The sequence below is a fragment of the Acipenser ruthenus genome, chromosome 26 (assembly GCF_902713425.1).
Source record: "Acipenser ruthenus chromosome 26, fAciRut3.2 maternal haplotype, whole genome shotgun sequence".
NCBI lineage: Eukaryota > Metazoa > Chordata > Actinopteri > Acipenseriformes > Acipenseridae > Acipenser > Acipenser ruthenus.
In genome coordinates this window covers 4,170,554-4,194,781 of record NC_081214.1, presented here as the reverse complement: position 1 = coordinate 4,194,781, position 24,228 = coordinate 4,170,554, and the positions used below count along the sequence as shown (strand labels likewise).

The 24,228-nt window shown below is 38.9% G+C and overlaps 4 protein-coding genes and 3 non-coding genes across 7 annotated transcripts; 5 read left to right on the top strand and 2 right to left on the bottom strand.

The window, feature by feature from the left end:
* The first annotated feature begins 40 nt into the window (after nt 1-40).
* On the top strand, nt 41-6,094 carry LOC117430718 (T-complex protein 1 subunit zeta). The gene is made up of 14 exons (XM_034051096.3): nt 41-298; nt 943-1,006; nt 1,703-1,837; nt 1,934-2,107; nt 2,408-2,511; nt 2,802-2,912; nt 3,663-3,819; nt 4,004-4,086; nt 4,212-4,308; nt 4,617-4,764; nt 4,850-4,983; nt 5,082-5,184; nt 5,419-5,491; nt 5,733-6,094. Exons 1-14 carry the CDS (start codon nt 162-164, stop codon nt 5,803-5,805), a joined length of 1,593 nt encoding a protein of 530 aa, XP_033906987.1. The 5' UTR covers nt 41-161; the 3' UTR covers nt 5,806-6,094.
* LOC117964357 (small nucleolar RNA SNORA15) lies at nt 2,569-2,698 on the top strand. Its single transcript, XR_009309015.1, has one exon. It is a non-coding gene; the product is annotated as a small nucleolar RNA SNORA15 (small nucleolar RNA).
* LOC117964360 (small nucleolar RNA SNORA22) lies at nt 3,075-3,210 on the top strand. Its single transcript, XR_009309017.1, has one exon. It is a non-coding gene; the product is annotated as a small nucleolar RNA SNORA22 (small nucleolar RNA).
* On the top strand, nt 4,399-4,534 carry LOC117964358 (small nucleolar RNA SNORA15). The gene has a single exon (XR_009309016.1). It is a non-coding gene; the product is annotated as a small nucleolar RNA SNORA15 (small nucleolar RNA).
* Nucleotides 6,095-7,445: 1,351 nt separating the features above from the next.
* On the top strand, nt 7,446-10,999 carry LOC117430720 (inactive C-alpha-formylglycine-generating enzyme 2-like). The gene is made up of 9 exons (XM_034051098.3): nt 7,446-7,741; nt 7,953-8,100; nt 8,681-8,795; nt 8,938-8,982; nt 9,241-9,391; nt 9,665-9,720; nt 9,839-9,923; nt 10,110-10,278; nt 10,561-10,999. The coding sequence occupies exons 1-9, from the start codon at nt 7,651-7,653 to the stop codon at nt 10,661-10,663; spliced, it is 963 nt and encodes a 320-aa protein (XP_033906989.1). The 5' UTR covers nt 7,446-7,650; the 3' UTR covers nt 10,664-10,999.
* Nucleotides 11,000-12,171: 1,172 nt separating this feature from the next.
* Nucleotides 12,172-20,730, bottom strand: LOC117430719 (phosphorylase b kinase gamma catalytic chain, skeletal muscle/heart isoform-like). Its single transcript, XM_034051097.3, has 10 exons — nt 20,187-20,730; nt 18,389-18,522; nt 16,950-17,125; nt 16,139-16,193; nt 15,268-15,333; nt 14,693-14,856; nt 13,408-13,498; nt 12,936-13,089; nt 12,569-12,694; nt 12,172-12,464 (listed from the first exon to the last, which is right to left on the bottom strand). The coding sequence occupies exons 2-10, from the start codon at nt 18,469-18,471 to the stop codon at nt 12,210-12,212; spliced, it is 1,170 nt and encodes a 389-aa protein (XP_033906988.3). The 5' UTR covers nt 18,472-18,522; nt 20,187-20,730; the 3' UTR covers nt 12,172-12,209.
* An 800-nt stretch (nt 20,731-21,530) lies between these two features.
* On the bottom strand, nt 21,531-24,081 carry LOC117963325 (coiled-coil-helix-coiled-coil-helix domain-containing protein 2-like). Its single transcript, XM_034902909.2, has 4 exons — nt 23,649-24,081; nt 22,648-22,903; nt 22,105-22,270; nt 21,531-21,681 (listed from the first exon to the last, which is right to left on the bottom strand). Exons 1-4 carry the CDS (start codon nt 23,696-23,698, stop codon nt 21,674-21,676), a joined length of 480 nt encoding a protein of 159 aa, XP_034758800.1. The 5' UTR covers nt 23,699-24,081; the 3' UTR covers nt 21,531-21,673.
* Nucleotides 24,082-24,228: the final 147 nt, after the last annotated feature.

Here is a 24,228-nt window from a genome sequence, read left to right as displayed (position 1 = left end):
TGGGGGTGGCCACCAATCGTTGCAGAGTGAGTGTGGGCTGCTGGGTAAGCACGTCAGAGTGTTCTAGAAGCCGGCAACGCGAGCGATATTCCGCGGGCCGCTGATTCATTCCGCCTTCTTTGCTCCGATTTGTTTTCTCGGCCGGCTGAACTCCTGTCGACATGTCCGCTATAAAAGCCCTCAACCCGAAAGCAGAGGTGGCCCGGGCCCAGGCAGCCCTCGCTGTTAATATCAGCGCAGCCCGGGGGCTCCAGGACGTGCTAAAAAGCAACCTCGGACCCAAAGGAACCATGAAAATGTGAGTGGCGTGTGTTAAGTGCTTTGTTAAAATAACGGATTTCTTGAACACTAAGATGTGAATGAAAGCACTTTTTTTTAAAAAGCACGACATGTCAGTGGTGTAACTGCTGATTAATCCGTATTTTTTTCTCGCATCTTTGTGTTCTGTGAGCATGTTTGTAAATAAAAAGCATAAACGGTAGCTTAGAGGCCTACACCAAGCAGAAAACGTAACTGCTGTGTTTACGAATTTGGCGTAAGGGAGAAGGTAACGACAGTTTTTTTTGCCACGATTTAAAATCCCAAAATGCAAACTTCTTCATGTGAACATTGTTATAAATGAACACAAGACTCGTGTATACTAGCCAGTGAACTGTTTTGTGCGTTTTCGTTGGAGCTGTGTTGCGAAAACAGCGTAAGTGTGAAGAGAATGCAGGATGTGTAGCGGGAGTCGAGGCGCGGCCGAGTGGGGGTGGGGAAATAGCAGAACACGTGGGGTTTAACAGATTTCCCCATTTACCGTTTTGAACTAGAATATTTAGATATGCAATAAATACTAATATGATTGCGGTGGTATTCGTTGATCATTTGATAGCTGGGTACTAAAGCAGACGGTAGTCTGCTGCTTAACGTTTAATAGATGTTTGTATGATGTGTCAACAGGCTTGTTTCTGGTGCGGGAGACATAAAGCTCACCAAAGATGGTAATGTGCTGCTGCACGAAATGGTAAGTAATAATCTACACGATTGCCAAATGCTTTTTTGTTGTTGCTTTCTCGTTCTAAAACGCTGTGATCATGATTAGGACATACCGTTGCGTCGCATATTCTGTCTGTTATGATGCTATACGGAGTTAAGGATTTGAAAGATGTCTTTGTGTCATGTTTATATTACACAGGGAAACACTGATTCGTTAAACTGGTTTTAAAAAAAAACTGATCAGGGTTTAGTTGTGGTTTTATGAACGAAGTGGTTAATAAATGTATCTAGATAAGAAAACAAACTATCTATATATATATATATATATATATATATAATTATTGACAAATGCACAGTAAACACCCCAACGTGCTGTGTAGCACTCTTGGTCATTAAACTGTGCCAAAGTGAAATCTGGGCTGTACCTCTGCATTGGAAGAACTTTTATTACTTGTACATGTATTCAGCGGCCCTGTACAGTTCAGTATATGGCAATACAAATTAATTATGCATGCAATCTAGTTTCATTGTTAAATGCAACAAATGCAAATAATTTGGATCAACTGTGTGTCAGTTTTCTACTTATTCTGTAGAAGCATGAATAGTGTAATTTGAGTAGATATTCTGATAGTCCCATCGTTTTATGATCCATTGCTGGATTATTTTATGAAATTAATGCATCCTAATTTCCTTAGGATTTAATGCATCTTATGTTTTTACACAGCAAATTCAACACCCTACAGCCTCATTGATAGCCAAGGTTGCTACAGCACAGGATGACATCACAGGAGATGGCACCACTTCCAATGTTCTCATTATTGGAGAGTTGCTGAAGCAAGCCGATCTCTATGTATCTGAGGTAAGCAGCAGAGACACTGTTGTTTTCACAGTAATATTTTTTTCAAATGTAATTGAGCTGCATATATTAGTATACTAATGTGTTCTATTTCTTCAGGGACTTCATCCACGAATAATTGCTGAGGGGTTTGAAGCTGCAAAAGAGAAAGCACTTCAGGTTCTGGAACAAGTGAAGGTGACTAAAGAGATGGACAGAGAGACCCTGATCAATGTTGCCAGGACTTCTCTTCGCACCAAAGTTCATGTTGAGCTTGCAGATCTCTTGACAGAGGTGAGCCTCTTGGTTTTTCTCATTTTAAATTTGTGTGTGTGAGATTTGCAGTTCTCTTGATCATTAAACAGTTCTACAGTAAAAACGTGGGCTGTACCACTGCATTGGCAGACAGGTTTTTTTCCTTCATGTATTGTGACCCAGTACAGTTGAATAGTGAGGAATTTAAATTGGGTCATTTTTATAAAAGCTGTGTGTATTGTAACCTTTTCAGCTGGTAATTTGAAATGCGTTCCATGTAAAAGTACAAAAAGAAATCTTCAGTGTTTTGTCCACATGTCAACTTTTTTTTTTTTTCAGGCTGTTGTAGATGCTGTTCTTTCTATCCGGCAACCAAATGAGCCCATTGATCTCTTTATGGTTGAGATTATGGAGATGAAACACAAAACAGATAGTGACACAGTGTAAGTGTTCCTGGAAAGCTTTCCCAAGTATCATTCGTATCAAAGATCAAGTTTTATGCATGGAAGAATTCTGTATTACCTTTATCAGTAGTATATGCAGTCAGACACCATGCTACAGTATATTTCACTCTTAAACAGTGTGATCAGCAGTTCGTTTGCTGTCTACAAAGAAAGACTGAATACAAGATCTTAGATCACCACCTTCACAGTTTGATTAGGATTTTCAATTGATATGTTCCTGCATTGAGTGAAAGAATTTACTGACTCCTGACTGGTTTTAATTTTTGTAGTCTGATCAGAGGGTTGGTTTTGGACCATGGTGCTCGACATCCTGACATGAAAAAGAGAGTTGAGGATGCTTATATTCTTACCTGCAATGTTTCCTTGGAATACGAAAAGACGTAAGTGGATCTGAATTTTCAACTTTTCTGATTTCCAGTATGGAATATTTGTGCTTCTGGTTATGTTCAGTTAAACACCACAGATATTTCTAAAAAGTGCTGTCTAATGTGGAATTACATTTATTTTAAAACCTTGCGTTTGTTTGTATGCATTTGATTTATTTGCACAGTGAACACCCCAGCGTGCTATGTAGCACTCCTGGTCATTTGAATCTGTGCCAAAGTAAAATCTGGTCTGTACCTCTGCATTGAAAGAACTTTCTTTTCTTCGAAATGTATTCAACGGCCCAGTACATGTAGTGCTAATGCTTTTGTTCATATATCCTGCAATACACAACTCCTCATTTTTTATTTTTTTTTTATTTTCTAAAAACAATGCATTGATTCAGAGTAGTTAAACCCTTCTGTTTCTGCGTCCACTTACGGCCATATATATATTGGTGTATAACTGCAACAGTTTGTTGCAATGTTAACAATCGCAGGCATCTTGATCCTGATCGTATTACTAAAACTGCTCCAATGGTTAACTTCTTGCAACAGATGAAAAAAAAATAGGTCAGTTGCAATATGACATTCTGACAAACAATTTGTAAATGTGAAATATGTGCATATATATATATGGGCTATTGGTGCTGTGGAATAATGCAGTATGCGGTGCCATACACTATACAAGTGTTATTGCATATCTTGATCTGTCAATTAGAGGACCTATTTGTGTCTTAATGTGTGTGTTTTATTTCTTTTCTCCAGGGAAGTAACCTCAGGTTTTTTCTACAAGAGTGCTGATGAGAGGGAGAAGTTGGTTAAAGCAGAAAGAAAGTTCATTGAAGAGCGAGTCAAAAAAATTATTGAATTGAAGAAGGCAGTCTGTGGAGACTCAAAAGGATTTGTTGTGATTAATCAGAAGGTGACATTTCGTTTTTGTGAAATATTTTATAGAATCCAAGCATTCCATATACCTGAGTTTTAGAGTTTGTATGTTTAAAGATGCAGAGAACACTGCCCATTTTTTTTTGCATAGATTTTGTTTTGAGAACAGATTCTTCTAGCATGTGGCTTGAACTTATTTTTTTTCTCATTTAATTTTGCAGGGCATTGATCCCTTTTCACTGGATTCACTTGCAAAAGAAGGAATTGTGGCACTTCGCAGAGCAAAGAGAAGAAATATGGAAAGGTACATCACTAGATATTTCCTTATGAAAATTGTGCTTTATTAATTCTAAACCCTGGCGACAGCTTAAAACATTACAATCTGCTTCATTTTAGCCTTTAATCTTTCTTTCTCTCTCCTCCTTTCAGACTTTCACTTGCTTGTGGGGGTATTGCTATGAATTCTGTGGATGACCTCACACCAGAATGCTTGGGACATGCTGGTCTTGTGTTTGAACACACACTTGTGAGTAATTGTATTTGTGTGTGTTAACATAGGTTTAGAAACTGTAGATCTTGTATTTTGCTGTACATAAACATAATTTTAAATAGATGTGCATGGAAGAATTCTGCATTGGCTTTTGACGTAGCCAAAGCAGTCAGACACCATGCGACAGTGAGCTTCACTCTTGCTTCTGAACATGTAGTGTCATAATACTCTTGATATCTGCATACATAGAGTGAATACAGTACTAACAGCTACAAATTAACTGTATAGCTGTAATGCTAGTTACATGTAAACCGTTAATTTTTCGATCTGTTTGCTTTCCACAGGGGGAGGAGAAGTTTACGTTCATTGAACAATGCAGCAACCCACGCTCTGTGACACTTTTGGTTAAGGGTCCAAACAAGCACACTTTGACGCAGATCAAAGATGCTGTGAGAGATGGTCTTCGGGCAGTGAAAAATGCAATTGAAGATGGTGTGTACAGTGTTATGTTTGCATGAATGAGTTTATATTGGGCTAGTTCAGGTGTGACGCGTAACAATTTGTTCTTTTCTTTTAGGCAGTGTAGTGTCTGGAGGAGGTGCTTTTGAAGTTGCAGTAGCTGATGCATTAATTAAGCACAAACCTAATGTCAAAGGAAGGGCCCAACTTGGAGTACAGGCATTTGCAGATGCTCTGCTTATTATTCCAAAGGTAAGTGTCTGGTTCTTGCTGTGTAATATTTTTAAATGGTTATACTGTCTTTGTGATATTATAGGGTTTATTGCCTTTTAATTCTCCTCCCATCCCAGGTCCTTGCCCAGAACTCTGGTTATGATCCTCAAGAAACCTTGGTGAAACTTCAGACAGAATATAAAGAGTCTGGACAACTTGTTGGTGTGAACTTGAGCACTGGTGAGTTGCAGTACTTTTTATTGTTGAATCCATTTTTATACCTATTGTAAATACTTGGCCATTTTTAAATCTGAACAAATCAATTTCTGTAACATATTTACATATACATATGTTTACATATTCCTACATTTGGAACTCATTAGAAAGGCATGTGTTAAGACTTCTAGCTTAAATATGTAGATTTAATGGTCTCATTTTGTATTTGTATTTGACATGCAATTTGACTTTTCATAGGTGAGCCAATGGTTGCAGGAGAAGTCGGTGTTTGGGACAACTACGGTGTTAAGAAGCAGCTTCTACATTCATGGTAAGTGACTTCTCTGTGCAGTGCAATTTATGATACTTGATTTAACGCTTTGTTTTGGCAAACTTGACATGCAAGATATGTTTTGTAGCAGGCTGTAGTGCATTTTATCCTTACTTGGTCATTGTATTGATAATTTGAATGCTGACATTGAAATTCGAGTCCCTGTCTGCACAGTAGAATGTCATGTTTGTAACTTTAAAAAAATCTCACAGCTAATTCTGTTTTAATGTTCTTTCTACAGCACGGTTATTGCTAGCAACATTCTTTTGGTGGATGAGATCATGAGAGCTGGAATGTCTTCCCTTAAAGGCTAAAATCGAAGAAAAGCAAAGGACAGTCATTGGTGGTCAGAAATGCCACTTCCAGCAAGCACTTTGACATCTTCAACACAAAGCTAATGTTTGCAGAGATTTACAATGCTGTAGTGACATGCAAGGCATACATCATTAAATGTTTAAGAAGCCATTTGTCCCTGTTTTAATACATTGATTCTTTGCTCCAGAATTAAACAAGTTATTTATTTGAATTTGTTAATGGCACTGAACTGTACAGGGCAGAGTCCCACTAACTGTGCCCAATAAAGTTTTTGTTCGGCTCTGAAAATTGATTTCTAGAATATTTTGTTGTGTTTGTATTTTTCTATTTGACAAAGAATTATCATTTTATTCTAAGTTTACATGAGTGTAAACATGTTTATTATACATTAATGTTAGATTATAAATGCAAGTATGTGTGTTATTCCTGCTCTAGAAAGCCAAACTATGCTTTTATAATCTGTGCCTATGAGAATTGACGTGCTGTTTTAGTGGAACATACTGTGTGCCACTCAGTGAACTGGCTGTAAAGATTCTGCACGTGAACGTTCTATTTGTCATGACCTCATAAAAACTGCTTTCTTGACACAGTGAACAGTTCATGGATGTAAATATCAAAGGTGAATAATGGGGACAAAGCTACATAGCATGGCAATAGTTTCCAGATTTGTAGTATTCTGCAAAAGTTTATCAATGATAGGTTTACTGGAGTAGATGTTACCTTTTCAATAAGGTAGACAGTGCAGTGGGGATATTGATGCCAATAACCCAAATGGGCTAAGGGATTTAATTAAAATGTAATCAATTATTGATCAATTGAAATACACAGAGCTCCACTGAAGTGTTTATTATATATGATCTGCTATATCACTTTGCAGTATCCTTGCATGATTACTTTCAAATTGAGATTTAAGATCCTTTGTTCCTCTGTGAAAAAACAAACTTATTTTGACACTTTATGAAGTAAATCTTGGTGTGATCAAATTATAACTTTAAATGCAATTATATTTAAAAACAACCCTGGTCAAGTATATTATTATTATTATTAGTTTATTTAGCAGACGCTTTTATCCAAGGCGACTTACAGAGACTAGGGTGTGTGAACTATGCATCCAGCTGCAGAGTCACTTACAATTACGTCTCACCCGAAAGATGGAGCACAAGGAGGTTAAGTGACTTGCTCAGGGTCACACAATGAGTCAGTGGCTGAGGGGGGATTTGAACCGGGGACCTCCTGGTTACAAGCCCTTTTCTTTAACCACTCGACCACACAGCCTCCTGTATTTAAATATATATATATATATAAATATAAAAAATGAATAAAGGGATTAATTTAGCATCTCGGTAATTGGGTCTCTAACATTACCAGTAATTGTAGAGGTATTACAGTTTTTCTTTATTTGATTATAAGTCTTACCAATTAAATGGAATTAATAGTTGAAATTGGCAGCGGTCATAAAGAAGTTAAATTGTGAAGTGTATGCATAGTTTAAAATAAATTGTTTATATTAAGAAATTACATTATTTTATTGATCTTATACCAGATAAACTCATACAGTAACTATATATAATATAATTACACTAGTGAGTTTTTACTCCAGCGCTGCAAACCCCATCACGTGATACAAGTCAAGACATGACGCTAACACTGCTGTGCACCCGGAACTTGTTTTCATGAACAAAATACAGCTTCCTTTGAAACAGAATTTAAAAAGTGGGTTTAAAAAAATCGACACGTTATCCGATTTTCATTTTTAGCATGATCATTTTGAAGAAAGTGTTGTTTTGCGTGAGATAGAAGATACAAATAGAAACTTTCAGAAACGTGTATGCTTTTCTTCCACAATGAAACCCCACTCTTCGTTTTTATTACTACGAGCGATCGTACTATTGTCATTCATTGTCATGCAAGTCTGCAGGACTTCAGGTTCCACAGGTTTGTCGTTTTATATTTAATTAAATATTTTCTGCCATATTCTTTATATATATATATATATATATATATATATATATATATATATATATATATATATATAACAATAGCAGTTTTATTATATGAGAGCGCTGTATTTTAAGTTGCATGTTGTATGAAAACAATTTCTAGCCCGAATCGATGTTCTGTCTTGTAAATAACTATGTTTATACAGATGGTGGCAGGATGGTGCATGTACCTGGAGGAGAGTTTCAAATGGGCACTAATGCAGCCGATTCGAGGGACGGAGAATCTCCTGTCAGGATGGTTACAGTCAGATCGTTTTCTATTGACAAGTATCCAGTTACTAATTCAGATTTCAGGTCGGTACACTGCCCGTGCACACGGGACTGCGCCTGCACGATTCCCATGCTTCTCATGTTAATTTGTACTTTCCTTTCGCTGAAACACAAACCATTTCATATTTAAAGTGTTACATATACAATGGAAGTTGTTACATTGTAGCATTGAATAGATGTTGTCTATGCTTTAGTGATGCAGCCATGGCAACAGTAGTAATTCATAGTAGTATCTTATAACTGCCTTTTTAATATTGTTAACAAGCATTATAAGCCAGGTATTAGCTGAGCTATATTCATAATTCATCTTCCAAGAATGTTTTTTGTTTTTAACAGCAGTCTATAAAAGGTTCATGAACATCAAACTTATCCCCCCCCCCCCCCCCCCCCCCCCCCCCCCCCATAAACCAGATTTTAAACACCAAAAAAAACAACATTATTTTAGTAACACGAAGCACGACAATTCCATTCACAACGTGATGTTGACGCAGAAATTGGGACGATTACGATTAAATCGGTATCCTGTTTGTAATTCCATGCTCATGCAGGGTTGACACGAGTATTTTAGATTCGTAGTAAACTGATCCACGATTTCACTTTCCAGGGAGTTTGTTAGGGCACAGAAGTACAAGACTGAAGCAGAAGCATTCGGATGGAGTTTTGTTTTCCAGGATTTTGTTTCCGACGAATTGAAAAGCAAAGTGACCCAGCGCATTGAGGTTCGTATGTTACGGGTTCGTGTTTAAAATGCAGTCCTAGCTTTGTACAAGGTTGTTTTAATTTACAGTTTAATATGTATCCTTCTTCAAAGTTGTGCTGTTTATATACGTCATTGAATTTTTTTTTTTCCATATGTTTTAGTCAGCTCCCTGGTGGCTGCCTATCGAAAAGGTGTTTTGGAGACAGGTATGTTTTTTCTTTAAAATGTAAATCAGATACATGTAAATAAACTGCTGGCGCATTTGCAAATCTTTAGACATGTTTACCGCTGTAATTTCCCCCATGTTAATCCTGTTCTCTGTGCTTTACCATGCTTTCAGTATTTCACAATGCGTGTACTATGTAGGCCTTCATTATAGTTGCTAAACTTTAAATAGACTATTGCACACAAAATGTAGTGTACTTATATCAATATAACAGGTTGATGTCCTTCACAATTTGCAGCCTACAGGTCCCAGTTCAGGTATAAAGGACAGGCTGGATTACCCAGTGGTGCAGGTGAGCTGGAACGATGCCCAGGCCTTCTGTAAGTGGAAAGGGAAGAGGCTTCCTAGCGAGGAAGAGTGGGAATTTGCTGCCAGAGGTGGGCTGGAAGGTACAGTTGATCTTTGTTCAGCTACATACAAAATATCTGTACCTCTCAAGACTGTAAATAACACCCTAGACGTGTCAGTTACCATTAAACCTACACCCGCAGCATCTTCAAAATCAGGTGGTTTCCAAGATACAGCATTCAGTCATTAAGTCACTATTGTTAAAAAAGTAGGTCACTGTAAGTTGAGTTTATAGTTTTTTGTTGAATAGCATTTTTTATTTTTTATAAATGTCCTTGTGTGTGAGTAAGTAGTATCTGTGTTCTCTTTGCCAGGCAGGACATTCCCATGGGGGAACAAGTTTCAAACAAACCGGAGCAACCTGTGGCAGGTCTGCATTGCTTGAAGTTGATACCGTATTTGATTTTTATTAGAATGTTTAACATGCATGCTGTACACTTGAAATGTTATTTATGTCACATTTTGATTCAATTTTTGCCGTCCGGCAGGGTAAATTCCCAGACGAGGACTCTGCAGAAGATGGGTATCACGGCGTTTCTCCTGTCAAGGCGTTCCCTCCTCAGAATAACTATGGTAGGTGGGATTTTGCTGGGTTCTCCAGGGTTATACAAGTGTGTCAAAGCCGTTTGTTTTGTGCAGAGTGTGACCTGGTATGCAAGGCTGTTATCAATGCCTTTTACGCAGTATGCAGTTGTGCCGGGTTTGTGAGGGCTAGGGATACTCCATGGTGCTCTCTCTCTCTCTCTCTCTCACCTCCAGGGCTGTGTGACATGCTAGGGAACACGTGGGAGTGGACAGACTCCGAGTACCTGTCTGAGGCTCCGCCCCCCGGCCGCCACACCCCTCACAAGATGTTTGTCCTTCGAGGGGCGTCCTGGATTGACAGTGTTGATGGATCAGCCAATCACAGGGCTCGAGTCACTACCAGGTCAGAATGTTTAATGTGTTTTTTTTTTGTTTTTTTTTACTTTGAAAAATCTTTGCACAACATACAGAATGTGATTAGATTTTTTTTCATTTAAATGTATTGAATTATTTAGAAGTCAAAATGATTTACTTTGAAATTAAAATGACTATCAAATGTCATCCAGCTAATTCAATTATACATTTTCATCTTTCTATTTTGTAAAATATATAGAGAGCTGTTTTTTTTTTTTTTTTTTTTTTTTTTAGCTAACTGAATTGTTTTTTCTCTCATGTTTTTTTGTAGAATGGGAAACACTCCAGACTCTGCTTCTGATAACCTGGGCTTTCGCTGCGTGGCCAGCGTTGAACCCAAAGATCAGAAGACTCAACGTAAAGCCGAGCTGTAAGAAGCCAATGGCAGTTTGAGAAGAAGTGGACTTTGAGAAGCTGACTGTAGGGTTATTGTTACATTTCTCCTATGGAGATTGGAGACAGAGATTGTTTCTTAACTTTGAACACTTTTTCCTAGTACAAGAAGTAAGATGATTAAAATAGATTTTGTTGTATTTTAGTAGCAGTACTTGGTTAGATGCTGGGTTTGTTTGAGACTTGCATAATTAAGTTACTGTTTATTTACATTCAAATACAATGTACAGAGGTTTGTAAACTTTTTTTTTTAAATTTCATATACGAGACAGGCTGAGTTGGATTCAAAATTAAAAGCCACAATGTCATATTCTGAACAGAGCTACAGAACTGATAATAATGAAATGTAATTGCTTACCAAGTAGGTATAACTGCTGAGGGCATTTAGGATTTGTCACTCCAGGATTTGTATCAGTAATCAGATCACACAACAGTGTCATAATGCTAATAATGTATTGGCCAAGTTAAGAATTTGAATTTAACTTTACATAAGGTTACTATTATTATTAGTTTATTTAGCAGACGCCTTTATCCAAGGCGACTTACAGAGACTAGGGTGTGTGAACTATGCATCAGCTGCAGAGTTACTTTCAACTACGTCTCACCCGAAAGACAGAGCACAAGGAGGTTAAGTGACTTGCTCAGGGCACACAATGAGTCAGTGGGTGAGGGGGGATTTGAACTGGGGACCTCCTGGTTACAAGCCCTTTTCTTTAACCACTTGACCACACAGCCTCCTGTACTGGTAGGCATCTCCAAACACAAGCACCATTCAAAAAAGCAAACTATGTGCATTCAGGATATAAATGAATAAATAAGACAATATAATACAATTACAATATAATAACTTATATTGAGACACCAAAAACATGAACTAGCTGAATGCTCAGCTGTGCCATTGCTCAACTAAGTCCCATAGACCCAGCGCAATCATAGCTGATTGATGATACATTCTGGTTCTAACAGAAATACAAGCAAGGCCAGTACTTTGAAGTACACATGCTATGATACATATCTGTACGCGGGGAGAGTCAAGCCCTACCTTTAGCTGTGTGATGACACTGGCAAACTTACATGACTTGACACCCAGCTATAATGCATACAAGGCTGTTCACATACAGCTTTTCTTTCCAATGTACATGGCAGTGCAATAAATACATTAATTTAACATTCCTAATCCAACCACATGCTTTGCCTTAAGATCTGTCTGTTCTCACATCTATGGATGAAACTTTGCACACTTAAAAATGCATTGCACTTGTTTGTACTTAGAACATGCAGATATTAAGGCAGATGCAATTGTTATTTTTATTGGGTCGTATTCAGTAAATTCTATAAGTGTGTATGTCTAAGTTTCAGTTTTCTATTTATGAATTTGTCTTTGTTTCCTGAACCATGTATCTGGAACTAAGAAATTGTCTTCCAAAGAAACTTAGTCATACTTATTTGTATATTTTCATGAATTGAGCCCATAGTTTTAAAAAGTACATCCATTTAACAAAAGGTTTATTAGTTGGCTTTAATTTACTAATACAAATAGTCTGGCTGTGCTGCCAAAGACAGCAGTATTGCCTTGGCAGTGTTCTCGAATAAGGCAGCCCTGTTCTGAGCCTGGCCTTTCTTGACCCAGTGTCCGTAAATCTTGAAGGCACAGCCGTCAATCATCTTGCGTATGGGCTTGATCGCGTACGGGTCTCTCATTATGACCTCCTTGGTGGCGGGCCTCACACGCCGATAGGAGGAGTAAATACGAACCGTAGCAAGTACAGTGGTGCAGATGACCTGGAAGAAAGTGCGAAAATGTTAAAAGAAGGTTTGATGGTTTATAGTGTCCTGTTCTCTGTGAACCTGTCCAATTGAACTGCAACGACGTTAGACTGTATTACCTTGAACCTCCTGTAGGGACTGAAGTGCCGCACTTCCTGTACGATGTACTGCTGGAAAAAGGGATGGGCCAAAGCTTCGGTCGCTGTGAATCGTTTCTCGGGGTTCACCTCCAGCAACCGAGAGATCTGTTCCAAAATGGAAAGTAACCTTTATTTTGGGACAGCTTAAAAGCGGGCATCCGGCCAAAACCTGAGCCAAGCTTTTCAAACATTTGAATACAAGGGTACCCTTTGTGCCTAACAGAGCAGATGTTTTTCAAAAGCAGCTTTGATGACACCCAGTATGTGGTGTTTTATTGGTGTTAAATTTAAACACCTGCAGAACAGGTAAAGGTGAGCGGAATGCCAGCCCTACCCTGTCACTTACCAGATCTTTGACGGTGTCCGATCGGTCATCCCACTCTGGCGAGCTGTAGTCATAGCTGCCGCTCAGAATCATCCTCAGCATCAGCATCTGTTTCCTGTGCCAGAACGGGGGGGACCCAGCCAGCAGGGTGTACATGATCACCCCAGAACTCCAGCTGCACAGAGGGACAAGCATGCATTTACAAACGCAGACATTCTCTGTGTGCTATCTCTCCCAGTACTGGATCTGAGTATACGTCTTAGGCAAAATGCCAAAATGTTTTTCTAATCGCCAGTGCATTTTACTTAAACTTAGAAATACAAAAATGAAAGCAATCCAAATGACAAGTCTTTTTTTTCAATGTCTTTTAGTATTTCTAAATCGAGCACTGTTGTTTTGCAGTTAGTTAATGCATTTTTGAATGATGGATGTAATCACGGTGCAGACCTATGACACTTTTAAGTCCATTCAGTCTCATATAACATCTACTCACAGATCTACTTCCTTTCCATATCCTGGGTGGTTCTCATCCATGGAGCACTGAATGATTTCCGGTGCCAGGTACCCTGGGGTTCCACATATCTCTGTAAAATCAAAACCACAGAATTTAAAATGAGCTTTTACTAACCCGTCTACCGTCTGTTCAAAACATTACACTTAATATCAAGGGGCTAGAAAACTTGTAATGCATGGTTAACAGTGACACCTGCTGTCTACAGTGGGGGTTGGCAGAAAGAAGATTGTCCAGGACTGGGTTTGCTCTAGATCAGGTAACAGGAATGTGGGGGGAGTTTACTAAAATGACCTTACACTATTAACCAGACAACAACAGATGGTAATTCCAGAATAATTAATGCACTTGGACAGTCTCTGCGATTCTAGTTTAGTTCGCATCCAGCATTTAACAGCAGAGATTCATTTAGCTGAGGCGCGCTCAGTGACCTGGTGCAGGAGGTCAGCATGGTGACTTGCTGCTGTCTACCTGGTATCCTGTTACACCTTGACCTTTGTCAGTTCAGCTGGGTAACCAAAGCTTGCTAAGCATTAAGATTTGCATGCATTGAAACTGCATAACTGGGTTCAACCTAATTGAAGTCATTAGGGACGGGTCATGTATTTGGCTACACTGGCATCAGCTGTTCTCTCCTAAAGGAGGAGACATTCCCAATGATATTTGATCCCAGTCACAGCGCCTCAGACTTTGATGCAGTTGGAGAGGTTTTTTAATTTGTTTCTATACAGGAAGAAGTACAGAAATGTATTTATCTTAAATGGAGCTTTAAATGTCCTTTGGTGTCTGAAATCATTCAAAGTGGTTCTGGGGTCTGTCGCTTCCTTATTGAGTGATCATTCTTCTCTAAAGAAGCTTGTCTGGAGAATCATAAGGGCTGGTACTGACCTGTCTTCCCAGATCCATTGAAGTCATGTGACAGTGAGACCTTTCAGCTCTGCCAGCCCCATCTACTGTATATCTAGGCACAGAGAGTAGGCGTGGCTGGCAGAGCTGAAAGCTCACATTGTCACATGGTTTGAATGGAACGAGGAAGACAGTTAAGTTTAAAGGTTATATTGGCACATGATTTGTATAAAATGAGGAAGGCTGTTAGTCCCGCCACTTTTCCAGACAAGCTCAAAACCAGGTAAGGTCAGTTTTAGAGAAAAATGTTTACAACTCAGCATGATGGCAAACTCTTTAAAATAGCAATGGGTTGAAAACAACCATTGAAATGACATTTGAAGCTTCTTCCTGTAACTGCGGATCGAGGGCATGGCCCCACCTTTCAGCTTCTGTCCTTGTTCTAGCTGGCAGGAGAAGCCGAAGTCAGTCAGTTTGATGTTCATGTCGTCGTCCAATAGGATGTTTTCTGGCTTCAGGTCCCGGTGAACGATGTCCTGGGAATGCAGGAATTGAACCACTTCTAGCAGGGCACGCATTATCTTTCTGATGTGCCAAGAAAAAAAAAAAAAAGGACCGCTGCTTTTTAATTACATTGCACAGCACTTGCATTTACATGAAGACATTTGGCATTGTATATATTTTATATTTCCTGACCACTAGAGTGCGCTCTAGTGGTCAGGAAAGATTCAGAAAGCGTTCCAATAAGCATCTTGTGTTCTTGAGGATAGTTTGTTTAACCCTTTCAGGTCTAAGGTCATCATGCATTTTGCATCTTCCATATGTCCCCATATAAAGACTAGAAGAGTTTTTTTTTTTTTATTCGTCCCCATATGAGGTTCAAAGACCTGGCAGTCTGCTAACATGGAGCAGCATTAGCTACAAAACATGCTTGTTCATTATCACCGTAACAAGAGACATTTTGACTAGAAATAAAGTCGTGGATTGTCTACTAACCTGGTTTCCTTCTCGCTTAAGGTTACTTTTTCAGTGAGGTAGTCAAAGAGTTCTCCTCTCTTCATTCTGTCGAGAAATTGAAAATGATATCGATGTACTAAAAGGAACTCAACATGTGGAATATAGGTGGCGCTGCAACCGCCTAACACTGTACTAAATCTGGGGAATGTAAACAAACTGGACTGTCAACAAGGCTGGAATGAAGTACACCTAATACAAAGTTATGGAAGACACAGACAACAAGGAATTATATTTTCTCGTGCCTAAAATGAGTACTTCTGTAAGATGGCAGCACAACGTACATGCATTGTGGGATATATTAATAGCACTATTCATGGATCATTTGGGGTCAAAATAACATTTATGAAACCTTGGTAACTTCCAGTAATCAGTAAAACCTGATATTATGCATATGGGGTCACTCAGAGGGGGTGGGGGGGGGGGGGGGGTTGTGTAAATATAGAATTCACACAACCCAAGCAGGCTTTCCTAAGAAACAAGGAAACCTGATCTGTCCAAGCTGAAAGTCTTTTTGGAAAAACCCCCAGCCAGTGCTGTGAGCTCTTCCTGCACAACACAGGGAGTGCTCAGCGGTGCTTGACACAACACGGTACCCAGGCAATGCAAACACAGACAGGCAGCTTCTCAGAGCAGATATTGTGCCAATATGCTCATAATGCTCCGATTATGGGCACAGGGGCTGCAGTGAGACTGCGCTGGACAGTGATGCCAAGAAAACGAAGTTCTCACTTTGAGTGCCCATTTTGATCCTGGTCCCACGCAACCAGATCTTATAATGCTATTGGATTTCTAATAGGCTGGCGATTCAAAGCTAAAAATAATTTTACATAATTTACTAGGAAGTACTCACAAGTCAAACACCAGGAAAAAGAAGACTTTCGACTCATAGCAATCGTTCAACTGAACTGAAAAGACAAAGAGCAAAGAACAAATAAGAACCTGACATGAAGCATTGTTCAGAGATCATCAAGCATGCACAGTGACTGCTGCTTGGTTGTCAGCGACCTGTCAAACATCATTTAGTAAATAAAAAGCATGTTTACTGCAGTCACACAATATACAAATAATACATCGTATGATATACTAATACAGTATTACTATACAAATTATTAATTTTAAGTTCATAATACAACGCATATCCTGTTGTATCTATAGGATTCAGCAATTTGTTTAGATTCAGGATGAAACTTAGTCAAGAAATGCATCAAACAAACACCCTGCTTTAAACAGCATTGAAGTACAAGTTTTGTTTGCATGCAGCATTTTTGATTAATGAAGGCCCTGTTTGTCAGTAGCCTCTGATTGAGACGTCTATGAGTTAACTCAGGTAGTGAGAAATGAAGACATCAACTGACGGGACGGTATGGCTCTATTAGAAACAAATGGATTGCAGGATGCTGCTGAGTGGAGATCTGGAGGTCTGGGTGTCCAGCTCTACCATGAACAAAAGGACTTGAGTACCAGGTTACAGACACCTCTAAATACCAACCCCACCACCTACATGCACAGTATGTTGAATAACTTCTTACAACAATGAAGTTACAGTCTTGATTAGCCCAATCAAGCCAGAACTTGTGTTAACGAATGTCCATCCCAAGATTCAACACAATTAGATTACCTGCGTTCCATATCCAAAAAAATAAATAAATAAGTTAGCTTACTAATGTTCAACTGTCCGTAGACTTTCTTCAGGATGTCGATTTCCTTGGCAGTGGAATCGCAGATCTCCTCTATCTCCTGGGAGGTCAGCTTCTCTGAGGAAACGTCGATGATTTTCACAGCGTAGTCCTGGTTTGTTTTCTTATTAATGCAGCGGCGCACAACACTGCTCACCCCTCTGAAATAGAGAACGAAGCTGGCTGTTTAAAATGCCACACTCCGAGAAACCTCAGCAGAGCCCAGCAATAGCACCAACCCAAAAAAAAATTTTCATACACTGTTTAACAAAAAACAAAAGAACAAGAAAAAGCTTAACCTAGTAGTGTACTTATTATCTTGTGTCAATTGCAAGCAACAGCTTACCCTTACCTCACCGCTCTGCTGATCAGGATCTTGGAGTTGCAAACAACAAGATCTGCCTCTCTTTATACTCCCCTGCCAGGCTGTTCATTGCATTGTTGTTGTCACCTGGTTAGGTAACTTTCTGACACAGTACACAGTGTTCAGAAGCACATGGGGTCGCTGTTAATAGTTTACTAACCCGCATGCCAACAGGAATTGCAGCTCACAATATGATTGGTCAAACAGCAGTAGGTAAAGAATCCATAGGAATAGGACTCCACACTGACTGGTCAAGGAGCGGAAATCTTCCAGGAAAAGTTCAGTTCAAACTGCTCTGGAATTACATACTAATTTGTGCTCAACTTCGTATTTCAGGTTTCACAGTTTTGTATGCCAAAAGCATTCAATAAAAACGAGTTTCTTACTATTTGTCAGGTGTCATATAATAATAATAATAATAATAATAATAATAATAATAATAATAATAATAATAATAATAAATCTTTAAATAGACCATTTGGGGGAATCAGGGTTTAATGTATCCTGAACTGTCCCATCTGATTTTCAGGCACAAAGATTCAGGATATTACGTCACTACAGCGCAAGTATGTTACCTAATACATTAATATCTAAACCCAGAGCCTCTTTCACATCACTCGTTACTTCACTTAGGTCAAAAGCGCGCTGACACAAACATGTTTGTCCTGTACAGCGCATGTAATCAGCGCATACCTTATGTAACAGCCAGCCTTCGAAATCACAAAACAAAAAGGTTCTGCAACGACTCTTTAATGACGGGTCACGCCTGCTTTACTGGGAAGTGTTTTCAACGACAGAGCATCAGAAATCCATCTGGGCTGAGCTTTCATTTGATTTGGGCTTTAGCTAGATTCCACAGTGAACTGCAACACACAACCTTGCTATATTTTTGCTTCATTGTAATAAGAAGAGAACGATTTCCGTCCTAACCGTTTGTTAGAATCTCACTGTTTGATTACATTTTATACTGGCCAGAGAAAGTCCACATTGCTACTCACTATCCCTAGTGCTATGTTGCTAGTGCAACAACACAGTGAAGTACTGGAAGAGAACAGGTTACCTCCCGAGGATCTCCTTTGGTTCATATTTGTTATAGAACTCATCAGCTCCCACCCAGCCTTGTAACTCCTCCTCTCGAGTCATTCTCGGTTACACGTTTTACAAGTTCAGCTTTTTTGTCCTGGCATCAACAAACTGGAATGCAAAAAAAAAAAAAAAAAACATAAAACAAAACCAGAATGAAATTCTTTTTGTTTAGCATTTTTTTTAAAGGTTTCTTTCAAGCCATTGTGTACTGATTATCCCCAGCGACAGGGATGGTGTGGAGACATCTAGACATGTAGAGATGTCACTTGTCTTTGAGCTGCAGAATGGTTCATCCAATTGTGATGACACTTGTGACGTCACACCGTTTGACCTGCAAGGTTATACCAGAGTCACTGTACTAACACCTGCCAGGTCTGACTGCCGAAGGCTATGCCTTGGAAATCCTTGTCTTGTTTTGATGATAGTATCATTCATGACTTGAAACACTCAATCAGTCACAGGAGGGAAACGTTTTGTTTAATACCTTCATCATTGTTTTATCTTTAACACTATGTATGGGCTTATTTGTTAGGAAATTTAATTCTACAAGCTGTAAATATGAGAATACCCGAGTATTACTTATAATGGTACCACATCCCCTTAAATACTATAACATCGTATACTTTTCTAGTAGTAAAAACAAAATAATAATAATGAAATAATGGATAAAAACGGAGGTGGAAACCATGAGTCAGTTATGCAAATACAAGGTGACATACTCAACTGTAAACAGTTTATAATGATATCATTTAGGCTATAAAATTAGGCTATATAATAATAAGTTACTGATTTGCAACAGGCAGATTCAACGTTTTGGTATTACAGAATACATGCACGGTGCAATAAGCATAACTAATCCATCAGACTTGTGGAGGACAGGCAGCCCATTTACTGAAAAGCCTGTGTACAGACCCTTCAGACTGTCTGTTTGCACGACCAACATTATTTATATATGCAGAGAATAAGGCACTTTATTGGATGACATTGGTTCCTCTATTACTAAGTGGGAGTATAAGAAAGCTAATGACACAGCAAATTCACGGAACGCCGTTTAAATGTCATTGGGGTCCACTTAAGATAAGCTTTTCTCATTTGAAAAGCAAATGGATAATACAGACGGCATTTATATTGAAATATCTTATAGTCTGGCACTTTTATTTACTTATTTCAGTTTTAGACGTTTAAAAATAAGACATAAAATATCGATATTAAATGAGATGTTAGATATAAGCATACGTGTTATATACAAAAAAAAAGTATTATTATTATTATTATTATTATTAATATTATTATTATGCTAATATTTATATTATTATGATATCGGTATTATTATAGTTTAATCGACTTTTAAATTACATCATTCATCTTTCTGTTAGTTATAAAACGTAAAACAAAATCAGTGAAACTCAAGATCATTAAGAATGAATTATGAAACCAAGACGAAAATGAAAATACTTTTCACTCATTTTATCATAAAAAGTGACCAATATAATCCAACACCTTACTTTCAACACTAACTTAAATATGTAGATTAAATAAAAGGGATATTTTATCAACATTAAACATTAAACATAGGTATTTTTATTTATTAATTTGATAACCGCGCTTACCGGCTTTTTTTTTTTTTTTTTTAAAGATGCATAAGATCATGCAGGCACCTTTTGTTCATCTTTTAAAAGCACCGTTACTGTAAACTTCATTGCTTGACCTTTTCCAATCTATTATTACGGGCTAAGATTTCGTTAACTTCACACACGCACGCAGTAACTTACCATGCCCACTTAAGCTTCTAAAACAACTGCCCTGTATATTTTAGAAAATAAAAATGTTCAAATCATAACTGAAGTAATACATAACGCATACAATCTCCACCTGCTACGTTTAGCAGGCTATCAAAAGGCTGAAGTTGAGAGTGAATTAGCTGTGCGCTTGAGCGATATGTCAAATCACGTCGAGAGCCAAAAATACATCGTTATGCAACGGGAAGGAGAGGCAGCGTTTAGCACGAGCTTACTGACACATATATTCATTGACTCTTCATAGTTAATAGACTGCATTCAGTACAGTGTAACCTATGAATGACCCGCTGTCGCTTAATTAAACCGCGCAGGGGCATTCCGTATTAGACATGGCAAATATATTGCATGTGTGGGTCCGTTAGCTTTACAGTCTCTTAAAAAAAGATCCTATAGCTCATAAATGCACCATGGATATTATGTTAATGAATATGGTGTAATGTAAATACATTTTGCAATAAAAGTTTATTGGTTTGGATTTATAAATGTATTGAACTGGATTCAGTTATACTATTTGATACTTGATACATGTTGTTGTAGTGTGGAAGTCCAAATACCATACATGGGATATTGTTTAGGTTTTGCAACCTTTCACATACCCCAAAATTACATTATTATTATTATTTTTATTAGACAGTAAAAGTTGGTCTTTTGCATTCAAACTATACTTTATTAAAGTGTTAAAACCTGACAGAACAGTATAACTAACCCAACACACCAAGTGACAGAATTCTGTGTTCCTATACTACCCATCTGTTTAAAACTGCAACTAAAAATGACTGCACTCTTAAATTCCCTTTCAGTCACAAAACAAATAAAAGCTAACATGAATTGTACATGAAACTGTTTAAAGAATCAAGCACCGATTGTAATGTATCCCCGTCACTATTACCCAATACAATACCTGCTGTTTTATAGGTTCAACTGCCTACAAACTCAGGATCCCATTAGCAGGTTTCTCGCTGTATTTATGTTTCACCTTCGGTATTTTGAACATGGATCTTTGGTAAAGGATTTTATATGTTTGTTGTTGGCTGATAAATGACTATGGATGTACTGTGCAAGTATGTAAAGCCTTAATTTATGGCAAATTAAAACAGCTTACAATCCTACTCCTCAAGACAAACACAGAACTGGTTGTCTCTTCATGTGGCAAACTGAACAGCTGACATCCTTGGTCCTTCAGATATACATTCTCAAAAGATTACCCCATACTTGAATCAATACAGTGTATACTGATTAAGCAAATAAGACAGAATATATATTGCTTTCAGAGATTTAAACTTAATTAAAGCAGTCAGGTTTGCATCAACTTCAAAATAATTTAAATGCTGACAAATTCAAACATTTATTTTACTAGGACAGTCATTGCATCTATATTAAAATCACATGGTTTCATGGTGTACAATCCGTTTCATGATCGATAACCAACTGATCCTCACATCTTCCACTTCCACTGGACATTAAATTCCTGTAGGAAGAAAAAGAATCATGTAAAATTGATTCACATTGAAGCAGCGAGTATATTCATTCGTTTTCAGTAGGATTCCTTTTAATTCTGGAGCATTCCTTCAGTCTCCAGATCAGTATTAAAAAGCATGCAAGTACTGATGTCATGAATGTATATTCAAACCTAAATGACCAGCCTGAAACAGTTCCCCTGTTAATCCATGATCATTATTGCTGGCTATAGATACAAAGAACCTCAAATATATGGTAAATATCCACGTTTTCATGTTCGCTTTACAATACAAATGTTGGTGTGCACATTTCATTTGTCACTGTGTCTCAGGCAGTGGAGAGTGTGTCTGATAGCGGATGACAGTGTTACAGTTTTTCAAATTCATTCTGCTTCTAGGGGGGATATTGCTTTGAATGAATTCCAAGCACTTACCATGAGAAAACTTGCACTGTTTCAGCACCTCGCTGAAGCCCTCGCACAGCTTGAAGTCGCTCTGGTTCTGTGCGCACTCGATGAACTGCCTCAGCTCGTACTCACAGGGGCTGCGCTGGCTCTGCTGCTGCTGCTGGTACATGGGCTGGGCAGGAGGAAGGGGCTCCTAAGGGACACAGAACACACACCCTGGGTTACTCTTCTGAATTTCTGGAATTACATCATTCAAGCCGTAGTTACAGCAGAGATATTGGCAATGTGAGCTACTATGCCAGGGGTGGCCAAAGTTCACCCTTTCACTCCTGGTCTTTGTTCCAACCTTGTTTAACTGAACTAATTAACCCCCCCCCCCATCTAGACCCTGAAGTAGTTCAGTCTGCATAGTAAAATGCAGACTGGAGCAAAAGATTTGAAAATCTAGCCCTTTCTGTCCAACAGGAAGATAAGTGCACTACGCAAGTACCACTTGCCACAGCAACACCTTGTATCGCCCTGGAGTTTTACAACAAAAACAAAAGCGACACCCGACGGCCCCCGCGCTACCTGGTAAGTGACATCAGGACTTGCTGGCTCAGCTCTTCCTCCACCGCCAAAGCCCCCGGTCATGGCATGGCCTATTGTATGTCCAACGGCTGAGCCCACGGCTACTCCAGCTGCTGTCGTCGCCATCTGGGCAAACATACCAGGCTGTCTGGGGGCTGCTGAGGGAGCGGCCATCGCTGACGGAGGAGGGTGAGCAGGTACTGAAGAGGCTGCTGGGGGTGGGGCGGCCCGTGCCATAGGCCGGGATGGTGCCCGACTGTCAAGAAGAGGATTCAGTGAGTAAACATTTCAAGTTCAAGGTACTAATCAACGACTAACTGTATGGGGCTGCAGCATGTGTAACATGTGAGCGTGTACTCTCCCTTTCACAGACGAGGTTCTAACTGTTGAGCCATTATGAAACTCCGGTCAAGAGTCCAGAGCCCTAACCACTACTCCACACTGCTGCCCCAGTTAATGTCAGCCAGATATAAAATAAAAGATGCTTTTTTTGGGTTGGACACAAGAGTGAAATTCCTTTATTTTTTTCTTAAAACACATAACTGACGATAAGCTGTCTTTGCTGACGTCATGTTGGCACAACTGCAGAGAGGTTTAGCCTTATCCCGTTTAGCATCACGTGGCCAAAACATTACATGACACGCATTTACACAAGAACAAAATATTAAATAACTAATCTGCAAAGATGCACTCGTCGCTTATCAAATAAACATGCAAATGCAAAAATCAGGAGGACAGAATGATTTGGAATAATGAGAATTAAGCAAGAGTTACACAAGGCTTACACGCATTAGAAAACATCACTAAATCGTAGTCGTGTTATCTAACAACAAGGAAACAGATTATAAAATCTTCCCGTGCTACAGTACTAGTATCGTTTAACAATGTGCGGAATGTCACTAATTGTAAGGTACACTCACTACACTACTCAGTCAATTCTGTTCACTTAGGCCTCGCATGAGTACGAAAACACGAATCTTGAACTCTGAGAGATTCCTTACCTGGCCGGAGCGGGCATTCTCGATGTCCTGCTTCTGCTTCCTCTCGGCATCTTCTTTTTTTTCTCAGTTAAAAGACAAATTTACAAGTAACTGTTGAAACCCCGACAGTACGCTACTTTACTGCAGGTAATAATTCTCACTGACCTCCTCTGGTCTATTACAGCACCCTGCCGGCAATTTCCAGAATATTACATCAGATGATGACGCCTTCCTACTTCCGGTACAAAAGACAAGGTCAAAAATAATTTTCTAGAAAAATGGTCTTGAGTCCAGTGCACGCGCATGAGTTTGATTTGAACGTAAAGGAAGACCGGCAGTTTTGGGGTAAACGTGTTCTGCACTTTTTGTTGTAGTAAAGTTCTTGTGTTTTAATTCGACGTGACCTCGGTTTAATAATAGCACTACAAAATTAAATCACATGCACAACATCACAATACGTAGAGTCCGTGTGCTTCTATCCCAGAATACCCCACTGTCGTAGCTCTAAGTCGCTGTTGTATTAGATTGTCCGTCCCACTGTAAAAGTGCAGAAAAAGCTAGTGAGTACAATACCGCTACAATATCAGCCACTATGTGTCGC

Coding starts and splice junctions, on each gene's coding strand:
- LOC117430718 (XM_034051096.3), top strand. CDS start 162: ATGTCCGCTATAAAAGCCCTCAACCCGAAAGCAGAGGTGGCCCGGGCC. Junction 2,512..2,801: donor AAAACAGATAGTGACACAGT/GTAAGTGTTCCT, acceptor TAATTTTTGTAG/TCTGATCAGAGGGTTGGTTT. Junction 3,820..4,003: donor TTGTTGTGATTAATCAGAAG/GTGACATTTCGT, acceptor TTAATTTTGCAG/GGCATTGATCCCTTTTCACT.
- LOC117430720 (XM_034051098.3), top strand. CDS start 7,651: ATGAAACCCCACTCTTCGTTTTTATTACTACGAGCGATCGTACTATTG. Junction 7,742..7,952: donor CAGGACTTCAGGTTCCACAG/GTTTGTCGTTTT, acceptor ATGTTTATACAG/ATGGTGGCAGGATGGTGCAT. Junction 8,796..8,937: donor AAGTGACCCAGCGCATTGAG/GTTCGTATGTTA, acceptor CATATGTTTTAG/TCAGCTCCCTGGTGGCTGCC.
- LOC117430719 (XM_034051097.3), bottom strand. CDS start 18,471: ATGACTCGAGAGGAGGAGTTACAAGGCTGGGTGGGAGCTGATGAGTTC. Junction 13,499..14,692: donor ACAAGGACAGAAGCTGAAAG/GTGGGGCCATGC, acceptor TTGATTTTACAG/AGATATGTGGAACCCCAGGG. Junction 12,465..12,568: donor GTCCCTACAGGAGGTTCAAG/GTAATACAGTCT, acceptor ACTTTCTTCCAG/GTCATCTGCACCACTGTACT.
- LOC117963325 (XM_034902909.2), bottom strand. CDS start 23,698: ATGCCGAGAGGAAGCAGAAGCAGGACATCGAGAATGCCCGCTCCGGCC. Junction 22,904..23,648: donor AGAATGCCCGCTCCGGCCAG/GTAAGGAATCTC, acceptor TCTTCTTGACAG/TCGGGCACCATCCCGGCCTA. Junction 22,271..22,647: donor GTCCTGATGTCACTTACCAG/GTAGCGCGGGGG, acceptor TGTGTCCCTTAG/GAGCCCCTTCCTCCTGCCCA.